We start from the raw sequence: 16,939 nt of genomic DNA, 5'->3' as shown, positions 1-16,939 counted from the left end.
GAAAACATGGGAAACTACAAGTGACGGGAAAAAAAGAAAGATGAAATGCGATGATAAGGAGACAGAATGAGAACATTCTGTGATATTACTGTATTTATTCAAACACACCGAAATGTAGCCACAAGTACCAAACAGGTTAAGATCATAACAATTCTCTATTTAAAAAAAAGTACTGAAACAAAGCAAATTCCAACATTTTAAATGCTAATATTAATAATAACCCTCCAAATTATATCACACAATGGAAACAGTCTGCCAGCCAACAATTGTTTCTTCCTATAAATTCTAAAGTCCGATCATTGGATGTCTACATACATAAGTGATGATATAAAGCCAATGATCATGCTACGTGGATGTTGTAACAAAGTTGGATATGGGTAATGGGTATTGCTCTCAACAGCACGTATCAAAATGATGTGTTGGATGCTTAGATAGCTGATAGGCGTGATTGGCATCTTGGTACATCGGGATGGAGCATCCACTGGGAGACCACCAGATACGCAGAGTAAAATCTGCCATGGTGCTCTTAAGCCGTGGTAGATTTCAGCCACCTACATGTATATAGAATAACAAGCAAAGTCATATAAGCTTTCCAGAACTCACCCTCATCATCTTAAGAATGGACCTTGGAGTCCTTAAAAGCTTATTTGGCCCTACATTCATTGGCCACTAAAAGTTATACCAGACTACTAAAAAAATATCTATCCATAGGTTATTCAGAGGACGAAGGCAGAACTGTGCCACGTAACTTGTGCATAATTAAATCCATCGCATGTTAGAGATGGGCCATCCACAAGCTCCAATCCTATTGTTCCTGGTTAAAGAACATACACTTGGTCCGTCAGATGTTGCTGATGCGTGAAGACATTTGTTCGCTCTAGTTGACCACTGCCTCATCTCCTCAAAGAGTACTCAACACAAAATTATGTTCAACCAACACGTTAAACCTTCAACAAAGTATCCCAGATTCCACTTACAAGACTCTGAATGTAGACACACAGGAATTCAAGGACATACACCCAACAAGCGTGTATTAAGAATGTTCGCTGGCCAAGTGCATGAATGAAAAGTACAATCCCCAATAAAATCATTTAAATGAACAGTTCAAAACCAAGTTAATTGCATTGTTATGTCACAGATCAAATAATGATGCTTATCTTTCAAGAGTGCGCCGACCGAAACAAATAGCTTCTCCCATAAACCTTCCTGCTGCCGTAATAAACATTATTACATCTTATAAACCACACAAACTAGGACAAGATCACAAGATTCTCTGTAGAATTCAGATAACTACAGATGTTATGACTAAAGACTCCTTCAAGGAACAAAGCCGTGAAGTCTACGCATTAAATTAATGTCTATATAAAATGAAATGGAATTTTGTTTTTAGGAACTATGGTAAATTTGCTTCTTGTACATAAAAATCAATAACTTTGGAAAGATTACAGATACCATACGTATACGTTCTTTACATACACTCCCATTCAAAAGTTTTGGGTCAAGTTCCTTGTTTTTTTTATTCAAAGAAAAGCAGATTTTGTCCATTAAAAAAAACATGAAATGGAACAGAAATCCAGCGCAGACGGGGTTAATGTTGTAAATGGCATTTCAAGCTGGAAACGGCTGATTTTTAATGGAATATCTTCATAGGCAACAGAGGCCCTTTATCACTCCCATCACTACTTTATCACCCCATCACTCGTGTGTTCCAATGGCACGTTGTGTTTGTTGATCTAAGTTTACGTTTAAAAGGCGAATTGATCATCAAAAAAAACCTTACAGCCAGACATTTCCTTGTTTTCCATAAAAACAGCTGAGTGACCCCAAATTTTTGAACAGTAGTGCACATGCATAGAAACACAGCAGCATTAATTATAACATTCCAAATTAAATAAATTACCCACAAATCAATCAATCTATCCATCTAAATACATATTGTTTTAATAAAAGTCTGTGGAAAGGAACTGGAATTGGAAGGAATGGGGTAATTTTAGGACACACACTAAAAAATAAAATAATACTTTTTAAAGTTAACTTCTCCTTTACCAGCTGTTCATTTGACTAAACAACGTAATATATACCTAATAGTAAATACACACATAAACATAATTCATTACTATATATATATATATATATATATAAAACACTTTCAAAAAGATGGTCAGCACTCTAGGTCTTTAAATTGACAATTTCATTTTATTCAAAGTCAAGTCGACGTTTCAGTCATTACTGACTTTCATCAGGACATGGACTCTGTGAGTAAATGGATATATATATATATATATATATATATATATATATATATATATTTACCATATATCTTAAAAATACCTTTTAGAAAAAAACATGTAAAGGATTATCAATATATATGATTATGTTCTCAGTATCAGATCATGCCTTATGTTCCAGAAATAAAAATGGTGTACATATATAATATATTATTATACAAACTATATTATATATAGTTTGTATCAACTTACTGGCAACAGTTTTGCAACCTATATAATAACAATACAGCAATATATTATGATGGGTTAATTCAAAGAAGCAGCAGTGGTTAGACATGCAGATCTTGCAGGAGGGTATTTAAATAATGGAAAGTGCTGCTTCAGAGGGTCAGCTCCAGGGTCCAGGCAATTACAATCCTTACCTTCCCAAAGCCAGACTGCAAGTGAGCAGAGACACATGTGCACACACAGATATGTGCCTGGATGCAAGGGGCTGTGGCCAAATTACTGGCAGGGCTGCTGCTCTTAGGGATCATGGCAAAACACCATCAACTTACATCATGTAACATCTGGTGCACTATTATTATTATTATTATTATTATTATTAATAATATTTTTTTATTTTTTTTTATTTGGATAGCACTAAAAATGTACACAGACATTTAAACGGGACTGACAATGATATTCAATAAATAAGCAATTAAAGATATTAAAGAAAAAAAAAAGATCAAAATAACACATTATGTCAGGATTCATTTTAAGGTGTAAACATTTTTTGGGGGGCAAAATTAAAAGATATATATATTCCTTCTTAATTTTAAATAAAAAAAACCATGGTGCACTAGTTAAGATAAATGATGTGTTCTGGGCATTAAAATCAGAAAAAAATATGTTTAAAAAAAAAAATCTTTTATAGATGTAAAAAAAAAAAATAATGGCCAGGAATTTGGGCCAAAGGTAGCAATAAGAAATATTTTTAAGGTGGTACTCTTAGGTTTGACACCATTGGCTCAGATTAGATTTTCTTTATAGCAGCAGGCATAATTTAATGCGGTGTTTAATCTGTGGTTCAAGTATTTATTAAGGGTAGCAGATAGCTAGTTAAGGAATAGTTATGATGTATAATAAGGAAGATGCACAACGAAAACGTATCAAGTATTCTTGGTTGGTAATGTAAGTAGAAACATAAAATATCACAAAATATAGCAACTACGTCCAAAAGAATATGTTGGTGATGTGTAGGTCATGATGTCAGAAGCCATGCAACATTTCGGACGAAGCTCTGACATATTGATGGCTGGGAACTGGTGGTTATGACCTATCACCCATTAATCAATCCAATATTCTACAGAGGACTGTGCTAAGCTGGCAGACAGCCCCTATAGCATGCTGTCCCCAGCGGCACGTGTCCTTAGGAGGCAGAGCCACGTGATATGACATCATATCCTGCCGCTCATTGGGGAAGAAAGTGCCCCTGAAGTTGGAGCACTGAGCTAGGTCGGCCTTGGGTACGCACGATGCAAATACATCACCGCTTAACACTCAGCTCTGTCCTCTCAGAACATTTTTTTCAGCCATTAATATTATATTATATTTATTCTATGGAATAGAAAGACCTATCTTGTTTGGCAGACTAGACGGGCCGAAAGATTCTGCCGACACATTCTATGTTTCCATCTTCAATGCCCATGGAGCCTTGTGCATGCATCTTCTGAAGCTCCATCCCCACAAGACAGACTGTAAGCTCTTTGGAACAAGACTCAAGTTCACCAACTCCTCAAATAAACATTGAAGACGATGGTCAAGAGGGGCGGATATTTCCATCCATGATATCGCGGTGAGACCGATGATGTAGCAAAGTCATCTGCTGATGGAATCTGGTCAAGGAGCAACTCCAAAATGTTTTTGATCCAAAAACTCTGCTGGAGTTTTACAGATGACTGAAGGGGAAAGTTTGTATCGTTTTATTCCTTGATAGAATCATTCCGGTGTTTGTCATAAAGTATCAAGACAATGTGAAGCTTTTACTATAAAATACTTTTTTGTTGGAAACTAAATCTTAATCTTAATGAACTGAATAATAATATCTCCTGGCCCCAACTTTCCCGATCTCCATTGCAAAGTTCATCAATAAAATCAGTAAACTGAAACCGCTTCTAGAATGTTCTAGCAGACCACAGCCAAGAACTGGTTTTCACAAACTCAAAACAGATCTCTTATTTTGTTATCGCGGTCATTTATAAAGTGATTTATGAGAGCGATTTCCCAGCGCGATTATTATTCTCCAAGTTTCCATACCACAACGTTATCGTAAACGTCACATTGGACGGGTATAATAAATAGCCTTAATTTTGCAAATTATAGCAAAAAAAAACCATGTTTGTAAAAAAATATTTGCAAAATTGCTATATTTTCTTTTTTTAATAATAATACCAGTTTTTTTTCCCCCGCAAATTCTAAACTTTAAAAAAAAATGAATACAAAACTCATTGTCATGAAACCATAATTACAACATTTATTACCAAAAGATTTAAAAGAGCAATTTTAGTGATCTCGAGTAAACGGAACTCATAACGGCGCACACTGCATCCTACGTTACTTCATTCCTGTATCACAGGACGTTGACTTTGTACATCGGAAAGAATGTAAAGTGTTTCATTACTGTAAATTTTAATGTATATAGCATATAGCATAACAGTGATTGATTTACTTAACCTATATGATATGATGTCCATACAGAGGTATTTGTGTATCGGGTTGAGGTGTTAAGTTTCCAGCGATCCCCCCTGCCTACTGGTGTCAGTTTTGGGGTCAATGAACATGGCCAGACATATGGTATAGCGTGGAAACAGCTGCATGAGAACCAAGGAGCATTAAAAGACTTCATATGTCTATTAAGAAAATGTGGAAACCCCCATAAGGGCTGGTTGGCCCTGCCAAAAAAATAACCAAATAGCGACCGTCTAGGGCAATAAGCTTGTTTGGGCATCATCATAGGGGCTCCTAGGCATTGCTGGAGAAAGTAGTTCACCGAGGTCGCTAGAAACCCTGGGGGGTTATTCCTGATCACCATATTATAATACTCATGTTTTTCCTGCTTGCAGATGTGTTAAGGTGTTTGTGATGGAGGTCATGTTTTGGCCAAAGACTTGGAGCTGTCATGGACATGATTTATCATTTCCACAACATCCACCGCAGAACATTATTATTATTATTTTTTGTTTTGATTTCATTTTTTTTATATATATATATTTTTTTGTTATTAAAATTATGAGCTGAAAACATGAATTCACAGAAAGACTAGTTACATTTTCAAGTTTGAGCTGTCACTAGTAGCTACCAGTCGCTGCCAAATCCAACATGGCTGAAGCACGTAAGCTTACAAAAGAGACTAAGATATATATTTCAGTATATATTATATACATTATTTAATTGGCTAATGACACAAAAAGTTAATACTTGAGTTTGATAGAAAACATGTAATTGGGAATAATTACTGACACTGTCGATGCTGACCCGCTACAGTAGGTGTTTTGGTAACATTTATCATATAATTTATCATTTATCATATACTTTCACTAATTTTCATGATTTAAATCCCTTTTTTTTTTTGCTATGGCAGAATTTCTTCCTGCTATTCCGCATATAGCCACTGGGGGGCAAAAAAAAAAAAAAAAGATGTGCCCAATCTTTAGTCAGCGTTTCCAAAGGGAGTGGGTACTTAGTACTAACTACGCGAAATAGTTATACAGCTTTGTACCCACTCCTTGGACTTGTATGGCGTCTAAGGGCCGTAATAGCTATATGTAGAGATCTGAAGAGTAAAATGTAAATTTAATAAAATTAAAAATTTCAAGGGGAGACTCTGCAAAAAACACTAAATTATTATCGTTATTATTATTGTTATTTTTATTATTATTTTTTTCTTTTATTTATATATCGCCACCAATTTCCACAGCGCTTCTTGCAGTCTATACATTCAAAGTGACTGACAGAACTAGAACTGGCAGACTAAGACAAACCGATACATTAGGGAAAGAGGGCTCGGCTCGCAAGCTTACAATCTAGATGTAAAAAAGGTTCTGCTCCACTTAGGGAAAACAAACACAAAAAGACCTCGGCAGATCCGTGACTTTATTCTTCAACACAGAAATCTTTCAGAAGCCTTTTCAGTTTCTATGGCAAATCAGTCCCTGCTTCTGTGCCACAAGACAATAAAGCGTGAAAAAATGATGAATAAGGTGAAAAGTTAACATATTGAATGGTTATTTCTGGGAAGGATCTGGCCATTGAGCAGCACTAAGAATAATGCTTCCAGTGATACTCTTAGTTACAAATCGTACACCTCCCGGACAATTCACATGCACTCTGATCCCATTCTCTATCAGTACTTTGCTTTGAGAGTATAGTTGGAGAGACACATGTTAACAATGTGTTAACAAACGTACCTATCGCTTTACAGTTTTCCATATAATGACGTGGAAGTCTAATCATATAACAAGTACAGTCTACAGGCTTTTTGATCAAGTACAAAATGTATGAATACTGTATATTAGGAAAGATGTTGCTGTCCTGTAGAGCTTACAGTCTAAGTACCGTTCACAAGCTAGGCATGCGTTACCAGATAATAGTCACACACTAAAGACCCACATCCATGTGATCAGCAATTAAGGAGGTGATCGGAGAATACACATCTCCAGTATGGTGCATGCGACAAAACAAAATCTCAATTTGCATCAAATCACATGATCACAGGTGTAATAAATAAATAAATTATATAAATATAAATATATATCTACGGTAAATATAAATGACTGAATTTGTATGACGACTACCTGACTTTGCACAATAACTTTATTCTCTTGCCGAGAGCGTGGATAAAGCTTTCTTCTTGCCCTGCGATTACCGATTTTCACATTGGGTTTTAAAAAAGGGGGAGAGATTTATTTATTTATTTATTTTTAAAAAAGTCCAATTAAATTCCACGTACCTTTAGCAAATCATAAACGGATCCTTTAAAATAACCGGTCCGGAAACGAGTTTCAGAAAGTACATCGTCATCTCAACGATGTGAACGAAGCGCTAAATCACCACATCCAGTCCCAAAAACGTGTTACTGAGTGACTTCCAACCCCAACCACAGACCAGATTCTGTGCAAAGCGTGTTCTCTGCGTGTTCTCTGCGTGTTCTCTCGTGCAATTTTTTTTTCTCTACCTTTTTTTTTTCACTCTATCCTTGTGAACCGATGACAGGACACAAGCAGGAAAGCGAAAAGTTACTACTCCCTGTTGTCTGCGTACGTCAGTTCGCTGGGTGTTACTTCAAACCAAAAGGAAACATTTGGAAGCTGGTCCCCATCCATTTATTAGTCTTTGATGGTCAAGGGCGTAGAAGGGGAAACAGGAGGATCTGCCAAAACCAATTCAATATCTGAGCGCTATTGTCTGATCTTCTAGAGGTCCTCAGCGGACAAGACAACTTTAGGCTTACCTTATGCTCGAAAAGATCTCTTTTCCTGAATGAGAAAACAAAGCCGTTATATAGTCTCCAATTTGTTTAGTTCATTTAAATATACAGGAAACTTCCATTGTTTTCACCAAGGAGTCCTTCCTTTAATTAATCTGTGATGAAGAGGACACATTTCTGTATTATTCAAAGACCTTTAGCATGCCCTGTTTTCCCTAACTTCTCATTGTTCATCCATAGGATTACCATTGACGATTTTCTTTACTTTACTGGGAGGGTGGTAGATAAGTGGAACAGCGTCCCAACAGAAGTGGTAGAGGGTAATACAGCAAGGGAATGTAAACATGCATGGGATAGACATACGGCTCCTGAATCTAAGACGAGACCAACGACTGATTAAGGTTTGAGTCGTTACAGCAGGAGACTAGATGGGGGCCGAATGGGGCCGATCTGCCAGCAGGTTCTTTGTTTTTATTAGTGGTTATAAAGTACCCGTTACAGTACAGACCAGCACAGATTACGCAAGGAAAGATCAACTAAGGTTCTTCTCATCAACAATGTTGCATGGGGTTAGCGCTACAAACACGCCTAGCATTTGGAGAGGGATAAGGTCTAACACCCCATCTCTTAGCATCTCTGGAGGAGTTTTCCGTAGCCTTGTTTAAGTCACCTGGAAGCAGAATCGGGATAAATCTATGGTTACTGAAGTCTAACTTCGACAAGATGTCTCTCCCATATTCACTAAGATTCCTTATAGTCTTTACAGAAGGAAAAAACAGGCGACTCTACGGGCCGAACGGTTCTTATCTCACAATTCTATATTTCTGTGTGCTGGTTGTCAAATTAAAGCCCCCAAAGATCACACAAATACAGGTATGGACCTTGACAAACACCAGATGGATGTAAGACTTCTAGAACCATGAATACATGATATATTATTACTCTACTGTGATTAATGCTCGTCTGGCAGATCACAAATTCTTTTTTTTCTCTTTTTATTAACTTCTCTCTTCAGGAAAGCAATCAGGAAGCTTCCGTTAATGCTTCCTTTGCAATGACGTCCGATGCGGCTTCTGCTGCTTTGACCAGTGTTTGGGAAAGGTTAGCTTCTGACAATGTATAAAGAGATACAGGAACCGGGGTTTATGCCGACTAATTCAGAACGGTGCGTCTGCAGGTGTAACTGATCAAAACACAAGCTCATTCTATAGAATAACATAACATAAAAAAAAAAAAATAATAATAATAATAATAATAAAAAAAAATAATAATAATAATACATTAAAAATAAAAAATTACATTTACATTTTTGTACAACGTCTAACATTTCACTACTGCAGTCTGGTAGAGGAATTTTAAAATATTAAATAGAGGAATTCAAGGAATTATATTAAAATATACATTTTCAGAACGGTGCGTCTGCAGGTGTAACTGATCAAAACACAAGCTCATTCTATAGAATAACATAACATAAAAAAAATTAAATAATAATAATAATAATAATAAAAAAAAAAAATAATAATAATACATTAAAAATAAAAAATTACATTTACATTTTTGTACAACGTCTAACATTTCACTACTGCAGTCTGGTAGAGGAATTTTAAAATATTAAATAGAGGAATTCAAGGAATTATATTAAAATATACATTTTTTTTTTTTAAATGTGGCTTGAAATGAATGGCAGTGACGTTTGCTTCTTGTAGATTTGTTATGTTTGTAGGTTACATATATATATAGTCATAGGTATAGATATATATGTGTGTGAGTGTGAATGTATATATATATATATATTAATAGGTATATATATATATATATGTGTGTGAGTGTGAATGTATATATATATATATATATATATATATATATATATATATATATATATATACAGTAGTGGTTACTAGAATGGTCTGTCTGCCTCAGACTCACTTTCCATTATTGCACTTTGATAGGTCTTCTTATCTCCACGTCTTGATTAAAGACTGACTTCCTTAAGGAAACATTCCAGTATCCTCCCAAACAGCTATTACATAACCCGCGCTGTCATAACAATTGCATTTCCTATACTTTGCTAATTGCTGCTAAAGCTTCCAGGCTCCATATGGAGTGAACGAAACATTACAGGCACTCCTCTGGTCGCCGGTGGGTTAAAGTAAGTTTTCCCATCTGGACGAACATGACTTAAAAGTTGGTTGAACTCAAATGTTTGTGCGTTTAAAGGGGGACTTTACTCTGTCTGCAGCCCCACACATAAGATGAGGTAGAAGCTGCAGCCCTGCAGCTGCAGATCCCCTCCTCTTCAGTGGTCCCATGATTGTAGGCACTGATTGGTTGCTTGAAACAAATTCTGCATTTAAAAGGGGGGCACCATGAACATTTAAAGGGACCACACAGCTATCATTTGCTTCGAAGTGCATTCGAGTGTCTGTTTAACTTCAGTGGAATGAATGTCAGATCTTGGCGGAGGAACCTGAGGTTAAGCATCCCACAAGAGCTTTCACTCACCTCGGCCGGGCCCGATCTAACCAAGTGAGTTCGATTCTAGTGACTACCTGCAGAGATAATGATCAAGTAGGGTGTTTATGATGTAGATCTGGTTACTGAATAAGCTGACATTTGTCTTTCCGAACTACCTGGCGTTATGTCAAGTTTTTCTATTGAATATTTAACCAAAGTAAACCGCGATGTCCTACAAGGACATACAACACACGCTGATAGCTCACCGACTTTACAACACGATGCCTGTCATTTATAGAGTCCAACGTATGTCACTGGAGACAGAAAAAGTTAGCGGTAACTGGTTTAAGGTGGATGCCTCCTTGTTTTCCTGCGACCTTCTTAATTTCATACAGATCACTGATTCCCAACCTCTTACAGCCCCAGCAATAGAATTTTATACTTTTACCCTCCGTGATCCTCTCTTTTTTTAGATACTCACACACACCTGAGTATATGTATTAATAACCCCGACATATTAACTCTGTAGGGTAACTTGCCACAAGCTACTTAATAGGGAATCCTTCCGAATTCTGAAATATTTTTAGATCATTTTCCGTATTTTCAGTAATGATCAGGTTAAGGCCGGAAGGAGTCACGCAAACAGCCTGTTATTAAGGGAAATAGTAGTGGAAATAGTTGTGGAGATAGCGGCCACCTCAGACAGGTCAAGATCTGATTTCAATGGCTGCACTTTCATGCCACTGATTGGCTGCTTCAATAAACAGTCCCTTTAAACCTTCAGAATTTAGAATCAAATGACATCACTGCTGTGCTTTTAATGCTTCATTAACCAGAGAAGGCAATTATTTTGTTTGTCTTAGTGGAACAGCACCTTTATCTGGAGACCTGGGCGCTCTCTTCCAACTTCCTCCACTTTGTCACGCCCTACTAAGGGCGGAAGTGAGTGGCGCTCTCTGATTGGCTGAACTGGATCTTCCTGCGTTCTGATTGGATACGGCTCGGCGTGGAGATTGACGCGCCGTCTGTCCTGTCGTTGCCGGTGTCATGGAGCTCCGGTTCTCAGAGCAGCGGTTCCAGGAGGCCTGGGGCGAACTGGACGAGCCGGTACTGCCAGCACCATGGGAGCTCTTCACCCAGTCCATGGGCTTCCAGATATACCGCCTGTATGAGCAGGTAGCTGCGATCTGCCCCCTGGGGTAATATTCAGGCTCCCCGGGTCTGCTGCCGGTGACGGAGGGGCAGAAATGAACTCCCAGAGCGATACAATGCCTTGCTTTACGCGGCAGCCGGCACTCAGAGGGTTAATGGAACACCGAACCTTCCCTCTGGGCACTTGTTACATTTTGTTACATTTTGTTACATTTACATAAAAAGTTGTTTCTAAAATACAGGGAAGGTTTACAAATAAAATATTAGCAACAAAAACAATCTGTGGAACATTAAGTGATCATGTGATGAAGCAGGGAATAGAAATAATGATTTATTCAATATATGCCCCTATACATTATAATTATATACATTATATATATATATATATATAGATTAATTTGTAAAGCCCAGCTGTGGATTATTACAAACTGTTTATTCAGTTATTCAGAGAAGATAATTTCCTAAATACAAAAAGCAAAGTGACTTTAATATTTTATGTCTGTTATGTCATATAATTATTGGCAGGAATAATTACATGTATAGATCCTAATATATGGATTCTGCTTTGTTAACAAAAGCTTCTTCTGCACCCCTGAGGAACCCATGAGAAACCTAGAACCCTGGTGTGAGCAGGCCAAATGTTCTAGGTTTCTCTTGTTTAAATGCAGCTTTGGAATTGATCACAATCTATACCAATCACATGAAAGGAACCCCGGCTGTGTTATTGCAGATATATTGTCATTGACAACTTTATGGGCCCCTGACGTCTAATAATTAGGGGGTCTCTCTGAAAGCCCCTCTGCAGGGCACCCCGGGTCTGTCAGGGGAAAATCGATGTTATGATTACAGCCAGCCCTAAAAGCCAGGAAAAGGTGAGCTCCAGGGGGCAGAGTGTGGCATCTCATTAAGATGACCCAATGCCTGGTCCCTGGCTACTGGATCTGCTGGAATGAAGGCCATCTCTGTTTAGCCATTTCTATTGCTAACTTTCTATGAAATGCGGCCGGCTCACGAAGTTAAAAGCGAGACATCTGCCAGGCGGCCTCAATGCCCTGCTCTCCGGCTTGATCCATCCTTTGAGAAACCGATATGGAGTGTAAATCGTATCGGCCAAGATGGTTCGTGTGAAATGGGAGGGAGCGCTTTGACTCATTATAGCTTTTAAAGGTGCTGTTCCATCTACTCTGCAGACTTCACTTTTGTAACCAACTAGCACATTAGAAACACCACACCTAGTACTGCTGAATGCCCAAAGCCATGCCAGAAATACTTCTTAAATCATGTCAAGTTCGCAATTTTTAACAGAAGCTCTTGTCGTGTGACACAAATGCAGGTATTGATATGTTGTTACCATAGAAACTGCTTCTTAAATGTCTGTTATGTAGTTTTCTGATAAAAGCGCACCTTTCGTTGCTTTATAGCATTCTGGGCTGTATCAATATAAAATCTATGGCGGTCTCTCTGACTATCCTCCGGAGCGCTTTGCTGATGTCTACATGGATTTAGAGTATAGGAAGCAGTGGGACTCGTACGTGAAAGGTTCGTATAGTTCATGGGTCAATCAAAAGATACTCCCAAGCAAAATGATCAAGTGGCGGTGTTATAATCTGATAAATGTATCGGTAACGTTTGATACGCGGCATAAAGGGTGGATACTCGTACCCGGTAATCTGTATTGGAAAGACTGGGGGTTATTTATAAAAGCAATTCTCCTGTAACGCAAGCAGTAAGAGTACCTTCTAAACTTTCCGCCAGGACTGGTCTTTATAAGTTTATAAGTTCTTGGGATTCATCTCATCAACGCTAAATAGTGCTGCCCTCTGCTGGCCAAATGAGTTTTTATTATTTATAGTTTTATATAGCACCGTCATATTCCGTAGCGCCGTACAATGGGTAGACAGGACATAACAGGTAGTATATATCATAACACTTTGACTTACAGAAACAGGTGAGGAGGGCCCTGCTCAAAAGAGCTTACAATCTAGCGTTACTACATGTATATGAATATTTTAATAATGAAATAATGGGGTGATATTATGGGGTCAGTTAGACAAATTCACTAAGCCCTTCTTTGTTGAGCCAGACCGTAATATCACACCAGATTGACCTTTATCCCGGTTTTGACTTGATATTATAATAAAGGAACCAATATATTTGCATCATTCTTGCATATTTGTTTTTGTCTCCGGAGATTTATACTGTAACAAATCATTGATTTTTTTATTATTGCGCTAATAATGGATTATCTTTCCTTTTCGGTCAGTACTGCAGGAGGAGAAATCTGGAGAAGACAAAGTAATCTACTGGGAGGTGAAGTATCCTCTTCCTTTATCCAACCGGGACGTATCCTTTTAGAGTTATTCACAGAGGAGCTGCATAGCCGGGGTGACCTTTATTTCAATTAATGGGAAGAAAATATCATTATGTATCATTTTATGTCTTCCAACCTGATTCATCAAAAGACAATAAGGATCTTCTCACTAGCACAGGTGGACCTGTCTTCTCCTGAAAGGTCCACCAGCTACGCTACCAGGAACCTGAATTTTTTCGTATTTTAGAAAGTCTGCTGGTAGGTTTTTATGAGGGAACAGCTGGGGCTGACATGATTGACTCGGGCCACCAGTAGGTTTCATTGTCGTTCCGCCTTGGCCACAAGAATAAGACATCTAAGCGAATGTAAAGCCTTGGTCTGTCCATCTACGATCGCGCCAAGTGTTTCCTTGACTCTTTAGCGAAGTACGTCTACGTTCGTGAAAGACGCGATCTGGACGTTGATGGAAGGAAGATATTTGTGATTCTGGCCAAGAGTGTATCAGCTCCCCATTGTCCGGAGAAGTCGGGAATTGTCAGGGTCAATGGTTACGAACAAAGTGTGGCTATCGAAAGTGACGGCAAAAATGGATGCAAAGGTGAGGTGTGGTTGGGGCTTCCTGAAAAGATTAACGTTCAGAGCAGCCAACTCTGGGGTTAAATCTTATCTTTCTTCCTGTGTTACAATGGAGTTGTCACCTTCCCACAGCCTCGTAATGTGGGAATCCAAGACTCTATACATGTGGATTATATAAGAATTATATATGTCCAATATTTACCTAAGCGGATGATTAGCGGACTAATGTTATATTTGTCTACCCCTTGGCTCCGCTTCGTTGAGGTTAAATAGCCAGCTTGATTGTAAACCAGATTTTTTCAAGACAAATACAATGATTAAAACAATAATAATAAATAAAATTAAAGTGCACGTGACTGCTGGACTGTCCCCTTTATATAAAGTTCTAAACGCCACTGCGTATAATCCTGGATATTTTATTGTAAAGATATTTTATTGTAAAACTGGATTTTTTATTGTATTTATTCTTTCATCTCGCCAAAGGACACAGAGGTCAAATCCATTTAATAATTCACTTCCCTTATCTAATTATTGACCATTTTCATGCAATATGACTTACTATTTTTACCTCTGAAGTGTTGAAATGCATGTCTCATTATCTGAAGTAACCTGATGACAATAGATGGGAAGGTATCTGTTTAATCAATAATTCATCTTATCTACACCGTCGAAATGTCTAACCCACGATTAGTGCTTTCACGGCGCCCCTACTATAGTCCCAGACAGAATTCCCTGCATGGATTGCACCTAAATGCGTTTTACGGCTATCAGAATACTAAAAAGCCGCATTCCGCAGCGTAGAATGTTTACGTTCTTCAAGGAGGACGGTGTTACCTCTCAGGTGAGATGTCCGTCACACAATAAAAGTGTGTCCTTGAGAGCCCTTCTATAGACCAATGCATATTAAAGCACCAGCCCTAACCCTCTGTCCACTTACCTGAAGTAGAAGCTGCAGCCCTGCAGCTGCCGTCCTCCTCCGTGGTCCGACCATTCTTGCCTCTGATTGGCTGTTTGAAGCAGACAGGCAGCGGCAGGAAAGCACTCCCATGGAAATCAATGGGAGCATTTTCCACGCATGTACACCGGGGGGGGGTCTGAACCAATTGGCGGAACCAATCACCGAACCCTCCATTGTTACTGTATAGCGACTCACGTCTAGACTGTGATGCTTATGGGATTTAAACTGGTTGATACAATGAACGATATTAATGCGATCAAGCCTCAGATTTTGAGTTGTGTTCCTCTTCGGTTCTTTCAGTTTTCATGTATTATTTTGATAATCCCGGAGGTCTGATCCCCACGTGGCTCATTAACTGGGCAGCCAAGGTAAGAGGAACAGTCTCGTTCGTACTTATATATTTATATACCATATTAATATATATATATATATATATGCTCAAAAAGACATAAAGAATTCTAATAGTTAATTAACGATCGGAGGTTCTCCGCAGCAGCCAATATTAGTGGTTTCTGCCCCTTTAGGTCCAGAAGCGCGTTGTGTATCTTCGTCGGTTCGGTTGCCTAAAAGGCCGGCTTTTTTACCCCATTTCCTTCCAAACCCCCTATGCCGGGGGCATCAAAGCGCCCCCCCCCCCCCGCGTTTATTTTATTACAGAGCCAGTTGAAGGCAGAAAACAATTCTCCGTACTGATGTCATTTCTCCGGTATCCTGCCGCTAGCTCCTCCAGATAAGCGATTGACGTAAGGAGACGCGGATATCGTATGAAATCTGATTAGAGGAGTCTTCTGTGTTCGGAGGGGAAGGGTGGTGCTTTGGAATATTGTGTATGTTTTGACGGTGGAGGCTTTTAAGAAACAGGACTCGGTTTTAATGGTTTTGGTTTCTGGGATCGTTTTAACCCTTTGAGTTCCCGGAAGACCCATTCTAGTTATAAACCATCAATTTTCTTATTTATTTTTTACCGGAAAAAAAAAAAAAAAAAAGCTCTTTATAACTTCTGTCAGCGTTTGACGTATCCGGTATATCCGTATTTTTTTTTTTTTTTTTTTTTTTTACGCTTGCTTTACAGAGCGGCGTCCCGAACTTCTTGACCAACATGCAGAAGGCGTGCAAAGGCTACGAAGAACACCAGACAAAAACCCTTTCAAAGAAATGAAACATGCGGGCAAATGTCTGTGGACAGAGAGACCAGAAGAGCCGTGTCCACCTTTTGCCCGCCAGAATAGGGTTTAATTATCAGGGATTTAACTGAATACAGCGAGTGGCACCGATGGAGGTGTCTATCTTTTCTCCCCCATAGTATGCGTTTTTGGATAAATGCTCTGACCTTGACACACCTCCTCATTAGGGTATAGAGTTGTACCCTGTTAGCCGCCTGTTTGGTAAAGATGATCCCTTTGTTGGCTTACCCAAATATAATAATAAATATATAAATAAATAAATATAATTGTAAGCTTTCAAGACTATCTAGGCCTTGTCTTAAGATAATATACCTAAAGGAGAGACCTATGTAGTCCCGAAAGCTTGCAATCTATTATACTGCAGATTGCCAACAAAGGGGTCATCCTTACCAGATCTCCAACATTAGCAAGAGTGTCCTTAACATTTAAATTGTGGCTGAGGATGGCTGAACTATAACAGTCTTTTAATCGCTGCTACATTTTAAAAAAAATGTTGTGTAATATTATATATTGTTTAATTTCTGTTAATTTATGCTGATTGTATGCTTTGGACATTGAAAAAAAATGATGCTGTTTATCATGGATTTGGCCCAATTTTTTAACAACCAA

At 38.3% G+C, this 16,939-nt stretch overlaps 1 protein-coding gene across 1 annotated transcript; it reads left to right on the top strand.

Moving 5' to 3' along the window:
- The first annotated feature begins 11,196 nt into the window (after positions 1–11,196).
- On the top strand, positions 11,197–16,305 carry LOC149281973 (phosphatidylcholine transfer protein-like). Its single transcript, XM_089498856.1, has 6 exons — positions 11,197–11,325; positions 12,723–12,840; positions 13,565–13,644; positions 14,039–14,210; positions 15,447–15,514; positions 16,219–16,305. The coding sequence occupies exons 1-6, from the start codon at positions 11,197–11,199 to the stop codon at positions 16,303–16,305; spliced, it is 654 nt and encodes a 217-aa protein (XP_089354982.1).
- Positions 16,306–16,939: the final 634 nt, after the last annotated feature.

The sequence above is a fragment of the Sceloporus occidentalis genome, unplaced genomic scaffold (genome assembly GCF_023333645.1).
Source record: "Sceloporus occidentalis isolate IW3139 unplaced genomic scaffold, rSceOcc1.0.p SCAF_126, whole genome shotgun sequence".
Classification (NCBI taxonomy): Eukaryota; Metazoa; Chordata; class Lepidosauria; order Squamata; family Phrynosomatidae; genus Sceloporus; species Sceloporus occidentalis.
The sequence above is the reverse complement of the archived record's forward strand: the minus strand, read 5'-3'. Positions and strand labels throughout refer to the sequence as shown.